This window comes from Musca vetustissima, unplaced genomic scaffold (assembly GCF_032173495.1).
Source record: "Musca vetustissima isolate MV318-11 ecotype Yass unplaced genomic scaffold, APGP_CSIRO_Mvet_v1 utg206620, whole genome shotgun sequence".
Classification (NCBI taxonomy): domain Eukaryota; kingdom Metazoa; phylum Arthropoda; class Insecta; order Diptera; family Muscidae; genus Musca; species Musca vetustissima.
In genome coordinates, this window is record NW_026876692.1 from 1 (window position 1) to 20,211 (window position 20,211).

At 33.6% G+C, this 20,211-nt stretch overlaps 1 protein-coding gene and 1 pseudogene across 1 annotated transcript; one reads left to right on the forward strand and one right to left on the reverse strand.

Moving 5' to 3' along the window:
- Positions 1–5,150: 5,150 nt before the first annotated feature.
- Positions 5,151–6,327, reverse strand: LOC133321277 (uncharacterized; the record flags this gene model as incomplete). The annotated part of the gene is made up of 1 exon (XM_061530374.1): positions 5,151–6,327. A coding segment is annotated over exon 1 (1,177 nt), but the record flags the coding sequence as incomplete, so codon positions are not given.
- Positions 6,328–12,420: 6,093 nt separating this feature from the next.
- LOC133321278 (serine palmitoyltransferase 2-like) lies at positions 12,421–20,205 on the forward strand (annotated as a pseudogene).
- The last annotated feature ends 6 nt before the right edge of the window (positions 20,206–20,211 follow it).

The following is a 20,211-nucleotide window of genomic DNA, read 5'->3' on the forward strand; positions in this document are numbered from 1 at the left end:
AAGGCAATCATATCTGGGGCGTTAAAAGTGAACAATGGCAATACACCCTACACACACACACACACTCTGCAATAGATACCTAGACTTTACTACAAGGTAAAAAGGGCTTTACGTTCTATTTAATTAGAAGTTATTGGATGGATGGAGCGCAAACTTTATGTCAGGAATTTTCTATAAATATATGGTGATGAAAAAAATGCATAACTGCCCTGAGATGATAGTGGTCGAGTTTGCACTTCTGAAGGTCATAATAATGGGCGTGCAATGAAACCCGACCAAAAGTCGAATTTATCAGCTACAACAATCAAAGTATTTTCTTCTAACTATGCAAATAATAGAAACTCGAAACTGATGAAGAATCAGGGGATATGGCTATGGTGTGAGAAATATCCAGACTTCAGCTTTCTCACACTATAACCAGAGGAAGAAATTTCAAAGCGATCAGCGCGACATTTCCGTCCTCTAGTGGGGTGTAATAGCAATACCAAGCAATATCGTAAAAGTTATACGTAAATGTGACTACTAACCCGCTAAATATTGACCGATCTTTATCAAAGCAGTCATAATTATTCTTCAGCCGAATCCCCTTCTTCCTGTAAAATTTCGTGATGTTCGGTCATAATTGTGACCTCTAGAGCGTCCACAAAATCAGCCCAAAAGTAAAGTTTTTTGTCCATTTTGTCCCCTAAGTATAAACGGACCATTACCAAAAACAATAGGGGTCTTCTTTAGCTACATGTAAAATTTCGCCACGATTGGTCCATATCTGTGGCCTGTATCGTGTTTATAAAAAACGATACACATGTCAAATTCGCGGCGTTACAAACTCTTGGGGCTACACAAGGGTATAATCACAGAGCCGAAGTATGTAATAAACAAATAAAAAAGTCTCAGTATGTATTGTCGGCAGATGTATACCTGCAGCCAATGACATTTTGTGGGGGAGGTAACAGAAATGATGGACCTATATATCAGAGAGATGTATAAATCTATTGAAATTTACAATTTTACAACATGTTGACCCTTTGTGAGGGGGAGATAGCAGAAGGAGTGGAACCATAGATCTCATCTTTGACATTGATCTCAGTTTGGTAAAATACTATATGTATACAACGGATGAAATCGGATATTCCGTTAGCTTCATACCATATTTACAAACTTTTTAAAAATGTTGACTTCGGTAAGGAAGGCATTCATGGCTGTATTGATTTCTTTTAGCTTGGTTTCCTAATTTGTACAATTAAATTTGGAATTTTTGCAAAACACAATAGCAGACTGTTATCCAGGTATCGGAAAGGATTAGGTTCCATCAAACGTTATATATACGTCCAGAAATTAAAGAATTTGCAAGTTTTGTCTCTATAGCTACCATCAGTTTGGAATATGTAGAAGTTTTTTATTTTCTCAATATCACAGGCTCATTTCGTAAATTTCTAGTTTGTTTTTTCATTGGCACTACTCTAGAAATTATATACCACCAGAAAGAAATAGCGTGATGATAAATACGATTTGGGTCATACCAAAAGACCCCAAACGTAGTAGCAGGGTTGAAGTGCCCCCTGCTTCCTCAAGAGAATGTATTCTTCGGCGCCCAAAAGTATGCCACCAAAAACTCTACAAACAGCGTCATCTCCAGCCCATCTCAAATTGTTAAATATCACAGGTTCATTTCGTAAATTTCTAGGTTGTATTTTCATTGGCACTACTCTAGAAACCCTCAATGGGAATATTTTCCAAAAAACTACATTGAAAGAATTTCCCAAAGCAAAGAATGCAGAATATCGATCTATCATTTGTTAGTGGTAAAAGTTCTGACATAACTACGTAATTTTTTTAACTACTGGATATCGAGTCTGTGTCATACACCACCAAAAAAACATTCAAACTTTCACAATTATTTTTTATTAGCTCACAAATCGTCATTGTTATATGACAAGACAATTTGGAACACGTGTAATTTATTCTAGGTGGTTAAAAAACACAAAATAAAGGGGACAACACAATGACATTGCGTAGAATAAAGGGTACATTTAATAGGCGGTGCTAAAATAAAAACCAACAAACACGATTACTTTTAAATTGTAGCAACAAACTATAATGCCAATGCAAAGCCATGGATAGATAGTTTATTTATAACTTGTTTTTTGACAGACAAAACACAACTTCATGTCATTAACACTTAGAGTTGTGAACAATTAATTTGAAACACCAACCAACCACATAGAGACAGAAAGAAGGGCAATATTTTTAGATTTCAGTGAAAAGGTCAGGGGAGGTCAGACACATTTCCGTTTCTTTTTTGGAAAGCATACACTTTTAATCTATTTATGGGAAACCCTTTTTTGGTTTTGATGTCATTGTGATAAAATTCAAGATCAATAATAAACTAAAAATAGAAAAAAACATTGAACTAAATCACAGTCCACCATGATGATGATAGAATACAAACACAAACCATGACTCATGGTAATTATTATGATGGGAATGAACGGCAATAAAAACAACAGCTATGACAAAAGAGAATTTCACAAAATCTAGTTATAAAGTGAACCGAAGAAACCGGCATTATAATAGACAAATAATAAAATCTTAGTTGTATATTGAGTCTGCGGGTCTTTAATTATTATTTTATAACTGAAAATTGGGTGGTGAATTTGTGCAAGTGATCCAGACCTAAACAAACCTCCACCCTCCCCTATTTGTAAAATACTATCAAACAAAAGACTAAAACTAGACATGACATTTTGTAAAAAAAGAGTGTGGTTGGCATAAGACACAAATATTCATTTCTGCTGCTTTTGGTTGGGTTTAGTTTATTTAGCCGGATTGTTTGCCGGTTGATTGTGTATGACATCATTATTCACAAACATACCAACCAAGCAAAGTCATAATGTCGGCAGTCCGACCGGCGCAACAACACAGCACAGCCAACCAACCACTCATATGGAAAAATATGATTCACAACACTATAATAACAAAAAACCATTTCATTCTATACTTATATAAAATGTGTATAAGCAGCAAAAGAGAAAAATACTAATGGTAAACACGCAACAAATTAATAAAAGAAAAAATACTACAACCAAGTAGTTTAGACATTAAGCCATAATAAAGTGCTACAATAAAAAGAACCGGGCTATAAGACTTGGTTACAAACAAAACTAAATTTTGGAAAAGCAATTGCGAACAATTTTAAATAGAATTTTTGTTTTGATAGGAAACGTACGTTCGATTTAGAAAAATACTTTTTTAGACAAATACATATCCAATTTCCATGAAAAATGCCATTCATGAAAATTTCTCTGTCTCTAACTCACATATAGATAAGATGTAAATATGTATTTTACTTTTGCACAAATCTAAGTACACGTTTAGACAATGGGTTTCTGTTTTTGTTTGCTAATTGCTAGTTTTGAAAAAAATGGTAGCCGATATATATAATACGTAAAGCACAATGCTAATTAAAACAAATCTCCAACAGTACATATGTGTGTATACAATTCTCAAACGCATACAAAACGAGATGCAAATGAACAAATATAAACGTATTTATCACACAAAAAATAAGAAGAAGTAAACATGATAACAATAAAGCTGTAAAGTATTTCTTTTTTTAAATATAACAAAAAAATAAAAATTAAATAAACAAAAAAAAAATGAAATCATTTATAGGGTTGAAGTGAGCGAAAAAAGAGCGAGAAATCATGTGTCGCGGAGACGGATCAATAATTAAAATTAAAATTCAACGGTGCCTACTACCTATAATCAAACCAGGCTTCTTGAACCAAATATAACTAATGGACCACTAGGTATCCCAATGAACTAGATGTTTTATATGATGGCTACACGTCTTATATTTTAACATAACCTAGTCTGTTTTAATTTTACTTTGTGATTTGATTCGAACCTACACTAATTCAAAAACCAGTGAGCGGAGCAGTATAGTCGGACGGGGCCGACCATACGATACCCTACACAACTACCACGGAGTTTTAACTTTCTGCGGATGTTTCTTCCGAGCCTGGGCAAAGTTTCGGTCCACTTCATCCCATAATTATTATCTGATCATCAGCGAAAACTATAGGCGTTGTCCTTGACCATAACTGGAACCTCATGGAAATTTCAAAGCGATCAGCGCTATATTTCCGCCTTCTAGTAGTTCAGTAACCCATTACTGAATAATGTCTGAATACGTAAGCACCAGTAAATATTTTAGTGTAACTTTCACATCCGATTACACACGACAATATAATTGGTATCAATTTAAAGGTCAACCACGCCTCTTGGATATACTATCAACTTCTCGGGTCTATGATCTTCAGGGCTAAGTATATATGCCATAAAATACAAATTTTGTCATTTTTTACACAAAATTCAGGGCCCATTTGACCCGCTAAATATTAACCGTTCCTTATCAAAACAGGCATGCTTATTCTTTGGCCCGATCCCCTTCTGCATGTAAAATTTCACGATGTTCGTGCAATAATTGTGGCCTCTGGAGCGACCAGAAAAACCCACAAAAATTTAGTATTTGGTCCATTTCATCTCCTAAATATTAACCGATCTTTACCAAAAACAATAGGGATCTTCATTGGCCAGAACCCATCCTACATGCACAATTTGGTGAAGATTGGTTCATAACTGTGGCCTGTATCGTGTTCACAAATTGTAATTGACAGATGGACGGACGGACTCACATGGCTAGATCGACTCAACTAGTCGAGATATGATGATCGGTATACTTAAAGGTGAGTCTAGGACCAATATTTCGCGGTGTTACAAACTCTTAAGGCTTCACAAAGCTATAATAATGACCCCATAAAATTTCAAGTGAAAATCTCAACAACTTTTGAAGATATAGCCGATTTTTGGTGTCAGCATCAAGCGACGGCTGAAGTGCTTCTCAAACTATAAACGCGTTTTTCTCGAAACAGGGTTTTTAAGAATGGCGGGCAAGATGAATTTTCCGGATCAAACTGAATTTTTCTACATAATAGTCAATATTTTATGTTGATTTTCTTATAATAATCATTTGAATCTGTGAATCCCCTTGTTTTTTCGGGCCATGATATCTCGAATTTCTCTCAACTCCAACCTCATATAAATGTACAAACTAAATTTTAAAATATGATTACAACACTTCAACTTACCCAAACCATATTTATAGAAAATATCCTCAACCGATACAATACTGGGTTGCTGTTGTTGTTGCTGTGTTGTCTTCGATGTTGTTATTGTAGCCGGCTTAGGAGCCGATGCTTGTTTCGTAACTACTGGAGTAGGAGCAGTCGTCGGAGCAGCAACCGGTGCTGGTGTCTCCTTTTTAATTTCTGGTACAGGCGCTGGCTGTTCTTTTACCGGTTCCATTGCAACAGGAACGGGTTTAGCCACCGCTGGAGTTGGTACTGGTACGGGTGGTGTCGGTTCAACAACTGGTGCGCTTTTCTCTTCAACTTGTTTTGGAATTTCAGCCTGAACAAAATCATCATCGAAATCATCTGCATCCAGATCTGTTGTTTTTGGTTCTTGCAATTTAGCCAATGGTGCTGAATAGTTATTACCGGATGCCTGAGAGTCGGGTGTTGCGGTACGTTCATCTTTGAAATCACCCAAAAGATCTTCACTGGAAATGAATTTCTCATTGTCCTGCTCCTTTAGAGCATCGGATGGTAGCTTCTTGGCTGGCGAAGGATTATACGAAATGGAAGGTGAATCATTGTCGGAATCTTTGTTGCTAGCCGCAATGCCTGTTGCAGCTGTTTTGCCGAATGTTGTCATGGCAGCCGGTTCATCATCATCATCGTCGTCAAAGTCGTTAAATTGGTTGTTTGCACTTGTGGCTACACCCTCTGCTGGAGCTGAGGGCTTAAAGTTATTGTCACCGCCACCAAAGTGTCCGAATATATCATCAACAGCCTGGGCTGCCTTCTTTTCAATTTCCTTCGCAGCATCTCCTGCCTGGTCCTTAAAACCACGTTCTGCATTCATGAAATCATTGGTCAACGAAGCCACACCTTGTTTTACACTGTTTGTGGTCTGACCCAGGAAATCTTCCAAATCATTGGTGTTCTTTGAAAATTTGGCATCCAATTCCTCTTGGGCCTCCTTGGCTCCAGCTGACATACGTTGTACGAAAGCTTGGGGGTCTAATGGATCTACCATGCCATCCGATTTAACAGTGTCAGTTTTTTCAACACCACCACCCAAAACGTCATCAATGCTGCCCAACATATCCTGGGCGTGTTTCTTGGCATCGTCAGCACGGTCAAAAATGTTTTCGACGGCCGAGTTGGTTTCCTTTTTCAAATCGCCGAAATTAAAATCCATTTTTGGGTTTTTATTTCTGAAGGAATCAAGGATTTACGGGAAGGACTTTGTGTATGTGATTGGTTGACTGTGTCAAATAAGAAGGGGTTCAAAGTGACGTATGTTTTCTTTTTTATCACACTGTTCACTCAATTTTCATTTGACACTTTGTGGCCTTTTGCTCTCTTCTCTCAGTTTATTCTTTCTTTTCTTGACACTAAGCTCTCAGGACTTTTTTACCTTTTAATTTCTTTTCTACTGCAATATTTTTTCTTTTTTTCTAAAAGTCGTTTAAGTTTGTTTAGCTCATTAACAAATACTCGCAAATTATTTTTATAGTTCACTTATTTTTTCTTTTTCTTTATATTAAAAAAAATATATAGATATGCCTTTGCTCCTTTCCAGCTTCTTGATTAACAGTAATCGCCCTCGCGTCGTCGTAGTGAATGATTGGTTGGGTTGCACTTCAATTTTGCAAATGAATTCAATTCAGTCAGTCGTTTTGTTGTTTAGTATGTGTGTGTGTACTTTTTTTAGCCGATGACTCTCTTGCTCTCTTTTTGAAAGCTCCCTCTCTAGCTTGGAGAGCGACCAAAAAATAAACGAAACAGAATTTTATTAGAATTTATGAATGAGTGGACAATATAAATTTAAAGAAACACAATTGCACAATTAATCACAGATGATGTTCTTTTTGTCTGATTAGATTTTAAATATAATCCAATTATTAATCAACGTTCGGCAAAATTTAATGTTCCCGGTATTCATTCAACATCAGCTGTTAATTCAATGTCAACTAATGACAATCAAAATAAAAATCGCTCCACATGATGAAATTAAACGGATTTGTTTACATATTATACAACAGATGGCGCCCACTGCATACAATCGGATGAAGGCAATGCGTACAAATTTATAGCCCATTTACCCACTATATGATGTGAATTAAACGAAATCCTAAAAATAAATTAATGTTATTTACATCGGCATTGAGATCATTTCAAATGACTGTCAGCAGGTATTTATTCGAAAAGTTTTGTCGCAAAAAATCATAAGGAACATTCGAGAAGCTTTACAAATTCAAAAAAAAAAAAATCGGGAGAACATAGTGAGAATTTGAGAAAATTTCAGACAAAACTCTAAAGAAACACTCGAAAATGGACAGAAAATAGGGAGATTTTCGGACATTTTTGCAAAAGTTTAAATACAATTCGGAAAAGATTTGGAAAGATTTATACAAAAATATGACATTTATCGCATGATTGAATCGAAACCCTGAAAAAATCTAGATATTTTCGAATATACTGTGGCGATCACGTAATTAAAACATTTTTTATTGCAAACATTTTTTGATCAGCCCTCGATTCATTTGAAATATTTTCAAACATTTTTTAATTAAGAACTCTTAGATACACTGCAAATTTTCCATAAATAACGATTTTTATGAAAAAACATTGCTTTGAAGTGGCCACGTAATTAAAACATTGTGCGATTTGCTTTACTGCAGTTTTTTTGAAAATATTTTTTACAAACTCATTAAGTTTGTTAAATTAAGTAACTAAGTACAAATAAATAAATAAATTATTTACAAATAAAAAATTAAACGGCATATACATTAGAACTTTTTACCGGGTTAACCTACTTCGTGAGGATTTATTTGACATATATGCAAAGGAATTGACAATTGAAACCCACTGGGTTAACGAAATCCGACTAAATGTAAACGTACTGTCAAAAAAAATCTGTAAAATCTATCAAAATTGGCAACAATTTGTACAGTACACCTAACATTCGGAAAATCACACTTAATATAGATAGATTTAGTACAAAACAATAAATACTTCTTAAAATAAATAAATATTTGAAATTAAAACTTAAAAAAATGGAATAAACCTAAAGGAACGATTCGATTTCGATAGCCTTTATTGAAGAAGGCCGGCAAATGTTTGCAATATTTAAGGAAATTTCGTTTAATATTGACATTTATTATATCAAATCAATTGTTCGAGTAGTACAGAATATATTTTATCAAAAAATATACCTGTCACAACAGAATGAACAGAGATATACGCCAGGAAAACTTTTTAAAACACATCAGCATTTCTGGACCCTTAAATCTGTTGGACATGGTAATATTTTTGCAAATTAATATTTTTTGAAAAGAATAGTGCCATTTAATCTATTTTATCCTCAATGAAAGAAAAAAATTTAGTTTGACCAATATTTAAAATCTTGTGTTGCGCCTCACATAGTCGAGAGCATGGCACAATAAATAGGTAGTCCATTTAGCGCAGCTGATGCCTTGATTGCGCAATTTCTACTTGAATTCGATGGGCAATGTTGCCAACTATGTGAAATATTATAAGAAAATATTTGACAGATGATCGAGAAAAAAAACAAAGGTTTTTATTTTGATACATCACCTTAGTCAGTAGTCACACGTGCAAAATTTCATGACAAATTTTCTTCTCAATTTCTTTAAAAATTGCATTGTTGTTTAGACACGTAAATAACCCTTGCATCAAATTTATGAATTTTCTTATTCTTGCACACACTCATTTTCTCGTTTGACCATTGTTCATGAAAATTAAACAATGGAATTAAAAGAAAAAAACTTAATTATAAAAGGAACTTTTGAATTACTCGAAGACGCTATAGCCGTAGAATGAAGACCTGTTATGTAGGTTTTAATTTTAATAACTGCCTTGATGTTTGTTTGCCGACAGAAAAAATAAAATGAAAGAAAATGCAAAACTTTTCTGCAGCCAACTTCAGTTTTTTACAACGAATTGCGGAATTTACGGAATTGCGGAGTACAAGTATGTCTGTATCCCCTTTTATTCCTCTCACCTCCTTCGCCCATAAACTCAATTTACTTTACCACAAAATTTGCCCGTGTGACTACTGACTTATTATTGCATCATGGTCGAGAGTAATAGTACGTTTACATTTAACCGGATTTCGTTAACCCAGTGGGTTTCAATTGTCAATTCCTTTGCATATATGTCAAATAATTCCTCATAAAGTAGGTATATGCCGTATAAAAATCGACATTTAAATTTTTCGATTTTTGCCTCTGAACAAAAAGTTGACATTTCTATTTTATCAAACCTGCTCAAAATCGATTTTCGACTTTTACCGTTTAATGCAATTTAATCTGTAAATCAGGATTTACACTCTTGCATAATTAAATTCATAAAAACCGCTACCATTTTGCGTCATTTAAAGGGAATTTACATATAACATTTAATCGTGATTAAAGGCTGAATCAGGGTTTATTTTCTTAATCAGGCTAAATTTACCATGATTTACCACACAAATTTAAATCATGGTGCAGCAGGATTTATTTTAAATCATGATCGAAATCATGATACTACTGAGATGCAACGCGGGTTTTGTACGAAAAAATACAACTCTCTCACAATGTACCAAAATTTGCAACTGTTTTTACATGCCGTTTGTTTTTAAATTTAACGGCTGACAAATACAAAAATGACAGATCAAAGGAAAATAAAAATTAATTATAGAATTTTTGTGTTTTTAGGTGTTTTTTACTTTCCAAACGATCACAGTATTGCAAAAACATTTCCATTGTGGTAATTCTTCTCTTCTTTTTCAAATTGCAAACATATATTTTTGGCGCAAATTAATAATTTTGTATGTATACTAACTAACATCAGCTGATCGGCATTTAGATCATGATTAAGGGTATGTGTAAACAATTAGGGTGTATTTCTGGATTTCGTTAATCGAGTCGATTTAAAATCGTATATGTAAATGTATTTTTACCATACAAACAATAAATAACGATTCCAGCTAAAACACCATACTATGCTATACAATCATGTTTTTGTACCATGAAGTACTATGTTCTCATTAAATATTAAATTAAAGTCGCTCGATGCATATAGATTAATTCATGGTATAATAATAAAAGGTAACAGCAAATGTTGTTGTATAACAAACGATACAACAACCACATGGAAATTTATTGTTGTAAGTTATACTAGTGTCAACGTCATTTGACAGAAAAATGTAAACAAACAAATTATGAACAATTTTTTTTTTTTTTTTGAAAATGAAATATTTTCGGATCCTCAAAATATAATTTAAACATGAATGGAAATCTATCAAATTTATATTTCTATCGCTTCCACATCTTTCCTATAAATGAGCCATTGCCACTTATATGTGTAACACGTATGAAAATGCTGGGAATTGCGAGTTATTCTATGAAGAAAGAATTGCTTCCTCAAACTTTCCCATTAGGCAGATTGAGTAAATTGTATATGGGAGCACATTTAATAAAGAACAATTTCAAATTGTATGCGCTCCCAATTTTCCTGTTGGGTGATTTTTAAAAACAAAGCAATTTTAAAAGCAACATCCCAGTAGTTCGAGTAACAGGTTATGAACTGGTTATTTTACTAATTACCTGTAACTACCACTAGTTACCTCTTCATGCCCTAGACTGGTGAATTTAACATGGGTATGTCATTGGGGAAGTCAATTGTCCCCTGCTTGCGTTACCAGTATACAGTCATTTCGATAGTAAAAAATTATTGTATATTTGACTAGTTACTTATGTATAGAAAATTAGATGTATAACAGTTTGAGAAATTACAATTTATTCTGTACAAAAATATTTTTTATAACAGAGTATTGTATACATACATATGAAAGTCCCTAGTTCACGATTCTTTTGTTGGCCAAGTGCTTTTCAAATATGTTTCCCCGGCTAAATAGATTTATCTGAAATAGACGATTTAGAAACAGTTGAAGTTAGGAGTTCTACATAAAGCATTTTTTGTTATAGAAAACTTACTTATAGAAAATCGGCAGAATACACCTTGAGCATTTAGTGATGCGTTGAGGACCTCTATGGAGCGGCACCTCTTCGAGTATCGCTATTAAATGTTCACAGAAGGCATGTCAATACTCCATTAGGAATATATTTAATTTGAAGAATCTGTGAATCTATGGGGACTTCTGAAATCTGGATATGAAGCCTGTATAAGGACTACATTGGTCTATATTGTGTTACAAAAAACTTACCCTCGATCTATCATCTGTGTTTTATTTGAATATTGAAATTATATTTTTGCGGAAAACACATTTCTATTCGATTTTGCTTTAAAATTCCGAAAATTTCTAAAATGTCTAAACGGAATGACAAAACAATTGTTCTGTTTTGTTTTGTATTCATACTCGATTCATTACCCTTTGCATTACCAGTTACTACTGAATTGGAATGATATACCTAGACAACTTTTTCAATCGACAAATAAATCCAATAGTCAATTATGTGTCCCTTTTTGGGGTATAAAGTAACTAGATCCCCAAGTAACTAGTTATATAACTATATTTCAGCAGACAATTGATATTTCTTGAACAACTGGGATATATCATGATATTTCTGTACTTTTACTTTTTTTCCTACAAATATGTGCACTGAGCGGCTGAAATGATATTGTCGCTTTCAGATTTTTTTCATTTAAGAGAATTCGTGAGACAGTGTAAATGAATATAAAGTACATTTACACATACGATTTAAAATCGACTCGATTAACCAAATCCAGAAATACACCCTATTTGCTTACACATATCTTATATTGAAGTAAATTGTAAGATTTTTTCGTACAAAAACCGCGTTGCATTCAGTAGTATCATGATGTAAAATAAATGATTTAAATTTGTATGATAAATCAATGGAAATTCAGCCTGATGAAGAAAATAAACCATAATTCAGCCTTTAAATCATGATTATTTGTAAATTCGCTTTTAGTTTATTTTATTAAATGCGCTACAAACCCCCCAATTTTTAAACCGTTTTACGTCAATGTTTGTGACGGCGTTACACATTACCATTTCAGTATGTCTCGGTTCTCCGACTGTGGTTCTCTTTTAGTTTCCATCCCACCTCATTCGTAACTTTCGGTTCTGCAATTTCGGGGATTTTGTCTTCTCCTCCCATTCGTTAGCTGATGGAACGTTTTTCAATGTTTCTGAAGTCGGTGACAGTGACAGCCAGTACAGTACTACGCTCACTACCCTCTGTGTCGCATAGGCGGCACAACTAACTACCGAACGAAACAAAATAACCGACAAAATAGTGAAGTGTGAAAACACATAGCAAAGCAAAGAAAAAATTCACAAAAAATGGGAAATCCAGATGGTGGTGATTTTAATGAAAATGATAGCATAATGTCAACAGAGCCAGAGCACCTGCAAAATAAATACGACCAGGAGCAGGAAGAACTGCACTTGAAGAAATTTAATACTCCGGCCTACAGAGAAATTCGTACGCGAAAAAATGGTCTCAAGGCTAATACCATGAGCAATGGTTTCAAGGTAAAAAAAACGACGATGATGATGGAGGAAAAAGGCAATGTGTGAATTCTTGCGAATCTTAAGCGAAGCAGTAAATAATTAAATCGAGTGTGTGTGTGTGTGTGAAATATAAAATTAAGAATACCATATACAATGCATTGGCCATAAAAGTTCTATGATCTTAATTTAGAAAAACCAAAAAAAATCATTAAATTAATAATTGCTGCTGAGGGTTGCTGCTGGCGGCGCCGTTGTTAGCGGTTATGGTGTGATTGTGTTATTTTCCGATATTATTGCCAGATCAGTTGTTTGTGTTGTGCCGACGAAAATCAATTGATTTATAATCAAAAACTTGTGACTAATTTAAAGATTTCCACAACTGGAATGCAAATAGAATCGTGGTGTTTATTAATATCGGCATCATTGCTAAGAAGAAAGTGAAAAAACTTAATTTTCGTGCACCATAATTATAGTGTGGCAACAACAGTATGTTTTGGGGGTATTTTTGCGTTTGCGGTTCGTTTGGTTCCTCTGCCATGGTCACTACTGTCGTCGCTGCTTCTGACTGCTTTAGGGCGTGCTCGTGTTTGTGTTAAATTCCAAAAAAAAAAAAAAAAAATCCAATTGGAATTTTGTTTATGATTGTTGGTGCGTATGTACGTACGTTATTCGATGTGTGGTGTCAGTTTGGTTGGCGGCTACGAAGAAGCAAACATGAACATGAATAGAATATTGAATTGCAGTACTGCGGAACTAAACTTCCCGGTCTTCCTTCATATGAATTTCATTTTTTGACATTTCTTACTTCATCTCCCGCCCACCCATTGTATTCACAACAAGCACACCCCTTAATTTCCATAATTTCTTAGTTAATTGTTGCTACCAAAATTAGGGCGCATTGAAGGTAATGTGAAAGAGGGGAGAATTTGACCACAGAGAATTTACTCTCAACGATGACAACTTTCTCTGTAGGTCAAGTAGCAGCAAACACTGGGGAAATGTTATTCTATTTACATATTGACATCGATTTTTGTGTGCTACATTTAAATAATTACTTTAATTGCTGTAGGAAAATACAAAAATACTGTCTTGGCATGTTTTTTTCTGTTTAATCCAAATGCACCTGGCTGGCGGCCGTTACCGGCTGGCATGTTCTTGTAATACCTTATAAACCATTTTATGGTAGTAATCAATAAAAATGCCAGTTATTATCTTATCACATGAGGGAGAGTAAATTTTTCATATGATCACCACTATATGCGAGGATGAATTATTAATTATGAGAAAATTATTAAATAGGTATGGGTATGTATTTGTGAAAGCAAAACTTGTTCATAAATATGAATAATTATTTTCAATATTCATAGTGGCAAAAATAACTACAATAGAACGAACTATCTTAATTCAAAGAAGTTTAATTCAGGATTTTTAGTGTTTTTCAATACAATACGAGAAGTTTTAATAATGACAAAAGAATTAGTTTTGAAACCAAAATCTAAACTCGTCCAAATTTAAAATAAACTACTTTAGTGAGCTACACTTATTTTGCATTTATTATTTTTTCAATAGTTGCAGATCTCGATCTCCCTTACAAAAGATTTTAGTTAACAACATAAGGTATTGCTATGATTTTTGTTTACCTTTGACCACAAAAGATCACAAAAACCCACTATCATACCTCAATTGTTAAAGGCACCCCCAAACAAAAACTAAACCTTTCGATCCCCCAATCTCTTATCACAAAATGACAAATACAACAAATATATAGATCAAAGTAATATATAGTGACTCACCATCATCAAATAATTACTTTATGAATCACTCGCATAATGGGAGATAGTCGAACGACAATTATTTGATATTTGACCATCTGTATAAAGGGTATATAGACAGACACATATACCTATTATACCGAAAAGGGTGATTATTTTCTTTGTTTTGTAACGCGCCAAAAACTCTTTTATTATTTACAAAATCCATTAATATTCGTCATATTATAAAATCTAGATAGTGCTTCAAAATGCTTTCTTATCTAATCTTAACTATAGTGTGATATAGACGAAAACTAATTATTATATCCTTGAGTTTTTAGAATGTTATTATTTTTTTCGTTTTTTGAAAATTGTTTAAGAAATATTTCAAATTCAGCAAAAGGTAGTCGATTGAAAGAAGTAAAAATACTAAATTTTTGAGGAATGCACATAGTTCCAAAACATGCAATTGAATTGTAAGTTGTATTTCAAAATTTCACAGTCATTAAAAAATTATTCACAGGGAAACATTAAAATAAATCGTGCATTCCCACCCTCCTTGTTTTAAGTGACAAACGATCGATACTTTCAAAGTATTTACATTCGCAGTCCTTGATTCGAATTTTGTTTTATATTTATGCAGGTTATAATTTAATATTCGAAAACACAATGTTGTTTTTTTTTTTTGCATTTTAACAGGTTTCAGAAGTTATATAATCATTTGATATCAGCGATAATAACTAAACTGGTCATAATTTCGATCAATTGAATTCCATTCGAAATCAAATTAATTTATTCCATGGACAAGAATATTTCAAAACAAATCCAAAATTAAAATATAAATTTTTAAATATTTCAATTGGAGTATTGGAGTTTTTTTCTAAATAATTTAAATTTATTCCTGCATTAAAACATTCTATTTAAATTAAGATTATTTTAATTTTATTTCTTTTCTTTGGAGTACAATAAGAAAGAATGGTTTAATTAATGAAAATAATACTACGGAGAAAGAGCCATCCATTGAAGATATTAATTCTTTAAATGCGTCTATTGTTAGCAATCAGATAGATTGTGATACCAACATTGACATCAAAAATATGTTAACTGCTAATGAGGGATTTTCATTTCAATGTTCATCCGCCGATTTTCATTTAGGTTTTTTAGTCGTTAAATCAAATGCAGCAGGACTTTGATAGCCAAAATTTTTCAAAATTATTTTTCCGCATATTTTTTCTTTTACACTTGACTAATACCATCATTATGACGTCAACGTTTCCTAAAGAGTGGAAAAAATCAAATATTAAGCCAGGTCAATAGCTCTATTTCCCGTTTTATCGAAAGTTGTGAAATATGATTTAAAACCGCAACTTGATATTTATTTGGAGAAGCACAATATGCTTGATGATTGCCAATGCGGCTTTTGAAGTCATATTTAAACCTCTGTGGCCCAAAGTTGCCCACAGGCAACAAAATGTTTTAGAGCTTATATTTAATATGCAGGTAGTAGATATATATTATTTGGATTTCACATGTCAAGACTTGATAATGGACGGGCACATTTCAAAAGAAAAATCTAAAAAATCCAAATTTTCGTAAAGTTATGAGTTTTTCAATGTAGAGAAATGGGTAAATTTGTGTACAGCACCAATTTGTGTATACAGTCCAAATTTTTTAAATCGCTTCGTATTCAAATTGTACGAATTCTGCCATCAGAATTATTTTTGATCCTTGTAAAAATGAATATAGATAATAATTTAAAATTATTTTTGTTGTCGATTTTGAATATAGAGAATAATTTAAAATGATGTTTTTTGTCGATTTTCCATTCGGTATTCTTGATATTGGACTTTAATTTTTCCGAAATAATGTACTGTATCTCCCGAATGCAAGGATGTAGCGATGTCAAATTTTGTGCATATCCTATTTAGGATAGTTGCATTAAATCTGTGAACAGATTGCGGAAAAAAATCGGGGCTTAAACTTAACTGAAAGATATCAATGTATTTTTATGAATGATATTCTCTCTGATTTATTGCCTGTTGTTTTTTTCTTCATATTTATATGCAGATGATATAGAACTGTTATTTAAAGCATCTGCAGACAATTCTAACAAAATTTAAATGGGTTATGAGCCTGCTATATGCATGGATGAACTCCAACCCGCTAATTGTTAATCCTACAAAAACACATGCTTTGGTTTTTCTAGCTATGCTCACTTTAATTTGTCGCTGGCTTATAACTGTCAAGTTATTAATATCATCAATGGCATAAGATGCCTTGACATAATTATTGATGATAAACTAACATTTGACAGTCATATCGACAATGTTGTAACCTACACGCATTTAACATTACGCCATCTGTACAATACTGATTTAATGCATACCTCTAGCCAAATTGTAATAATGATCTGGTGCATGCTCCTGACCAGCATCTGACCAACTGTTTTAAAAAGTTCGGCTGGTAGCCTATCGATACCAACTGCTTTATTATTTTCAGCCGATTGATTGCTTTTATGCCCTTATCTTGGCTACCGTTACCAGAAGTTTTGCAAAATGCCCCTTCCAGATTCTCATGTTATTAAACTTCAGAATCAACATTGATTACTGGTTCCGATATTGAAATATGGTTTCGATATGCAAGTATCCATCGAATAAATGCCCTTTGAATATGTTGTAATATGAAATTCTGCAATTTCATACGAATTGCGGAAGTTAGTTAGTAGTAGGAAATCTGTTGAAAAATGTCAGTATACATGGATCCATGTTCATTATAGCGGTATGGACCTAACAAATTTCAGACTATTATGTTGTCATTCCAGATTTTGGTTCTAATCGGAAAAACTTTTTTCTTGAATGCCTATCTATATAAATGTTGCACATTCATGTGAAGGTTATAACAAAATATTGTAGAATGTACTATAATGCAACCATGTAATCTAAATATTTATCTGATTGTTTACGACTTCTGCCAATATAATGATGAATTTGTATGTGTTTATTCATGGAACTTCTGTAAAATATGTAACCTTCCAGGCACGTTCGACACTGAAAAGGAAACGTACGTTACATTTCATCCGTTAATTGTCGTTAATGTATCTTCAAATTAACTTATATTCCACGAAAAAAAGTCATTTGTTGCATATGTCATCATTTTCACAGAAAACGGGACTAGCTAGACGAAGAGTTGTACTATATAAAAATGTTCAAATCAGTATTACGTTTATATTATACTTAGGCTGTACTCTATTGTTCGAATTGATTTCCAAAAATATAAACATGGACTTTGTACCTTTGTTTATAATTGATTAGCCGTGTTCTTGCTTTTTCCAAATGGAATATGAAAACATAAATAAAACGTGTGATGTTTGTTTTGTATGTTGAGATCTGTTGTTGTCTTGTATTGTATATTTGTTGTAAAGTATTTGAAGAAAAAAAAAACTATTGTGCCATTAACATATACTTGCTAATGAATTTAAAAGATCTGCGATAACTTTTTGTATACGTTTCTACTCTACTCCCAATTGTTGGTAGATTTGGGGGAAAAATGTTCATATTACTTCCAGAAAAAAAGCTTGTGTTCGAATTTATCTAAAAAGTCAACATGTTTTTGTGACGCACAAGGTGGTGTGTGAATACTAAGTTAATGTACACTTCGCCCCATGGTTTATTTAATAATAAGAAGAAAAATGTTCTGATTATTCAGTAAAAAAGGCCAAAATCCGCTTCTTATATTTCAATATTTGGTTCCAAAGTTGACAATACACCCAAAAAATGAAATCACAACCATCGTCACCATCCAACCATTTCTATTATCCATCCTAATCATTAGACTAACAAATCATAAAATGATTCAAACAAAAACGTTGCGTATTACAAATGTTTATAATCTAAATTAAATATTTTTTTTAGTATGAAGTAGTGGCGTGTTTCAGGTGTTTATTTTTACGTATGTATGACTGATAGGTATAGGGAATAATAACACAGTCATTCCACGAGTGCCGACTTTTTTTTGGTGTACAATAATGATAACGACGATAATATTTTTTTGACGCCCCATATGGATTTGTTGTTATTATTATATTAACTTTGTTGTTGGATACCAACAAAAATCATAAATATTTTTTGTACATTCATAACACGTTGTGGGGTGAGGTAGTGTATTCCTAAAATTCGAAACAATTATTATTTGATTCATGTGCTCATGTAATCGTTTAAATGCATTTTATTTTATTTATATATTTGTTGTTGTAGTTTTTTCATTTGGGGTATTATTTTTTATAGCGTCAGATAAGAACATTAAATGCAATCGTAATTTGGGTTTTTTTAGTTGTTAAATAAACCGAAAGTCATGCAATATATTTTTTTATAACTGAAATACAAATTATTCTCAATATTGGTTAAACTGGGAAATTGGAGCAATCATCATTACATTCCTAACATAAATTCATTTAAATTCAAATAAATTCTTAAATTTTTTCTTCTCCTTTCCAGAAAACCACAAATGGATTCTATAATATCGCCCCAAATTCCAGCACCGAATATGGCGCCAAATCAAAACCATCTGCTGCTGATGGTATCCTGCCACCAGCCGAAGAGCATTATCAGAAAACCTCATTCGAGGAAGTTCCTCTTCGCACCGCCTGCCTAACATATTTAGGATTCTATTTGCTCATGATCTTGGGCTATTTGAATCAGTTGTTATTTGTACCAAAAGTGGCCAAGGAGAAAAATCGTGATGGCTATGTCAGTCTTTACGATGCCTTTGAAAGTTTCTATTCACGTTATGTGTATCGGAGAATACGAGATTGTTGGAATCGTCCCATATGCAGTGTACCCGGCGCTGAGTTGACACTAAAAGATCGTATCACCCCCGACTATGGTTGGTCATTTGAATTCACGGGCACCGAGACGAGGTGTCTCAATTTGGGATCGTACAATTATTTGGGCTTTGCTGCTGCTACTGGCCCCTGTGCTGACAATTCGGAGAAGACATGCCGCGATTTGGGTTTGGCTTTGTGTAGTCCACGTGTCGAATTGGGCACCACCCAACTACATCTTGATTTGGAAAAGTTGACAGCCCGTTATTTGGGTGTTGAAGATGCCATTGTCTTTGGTATGGGCTTTGCAACAAATGCCTTAAATTTACCTTCCCTGCTATCGCCTGGCTGTCTCGTATTGAGTGATGAAAAGAATCACGCTTCAATTATTTTGGGTATACGTTTGTCCGGTGCCACCACCAAGGTGTTCAAACACAACAACATGAAGGATTTGGAAAGGGTTTTGCGACAGAGTGTAGTATATGGCAATCCCAAGAATGGTGGTAAACCATGGAAGAAGATTTTAATTATTTGTGAAGGTGTGTACAGTATGGAGGGTAGCATTTGCCGTCTACCCGAAATAATTGCCCTAAAAGAAATACAAGGCCTATTTGTATTTGGATGAGGCTCACAGTATTGGTGCCTTGGGACCCAATGGTGGTGGTGGTGTGATGGATGTTGATATTCTAATGGGTACATTTACAAAAAGTTTTGGTAGTGCTGGTGGCTATATTGCCGGATCAAAGGTAACAGATTTTGAAAATATGTAAAAAATATGGTAATTAGAAATGCTTTCTCCTTTGCAGAAATTGGTTGATTTCTTACGCACAAACAGTCATGCACATTGTTATGCTGCCACAATGTCTCCCCCAGTGGCCCAGCAAATTTACACATCGATGAGCATTATTATGGGCGTTGATGGCAGTGATCTCGGCCGGCGGAAAATCAATCAATTGGCTCGTAATACCCGCTATTTCCGTAGACGTTTGGCTCAAATGGGTGTCA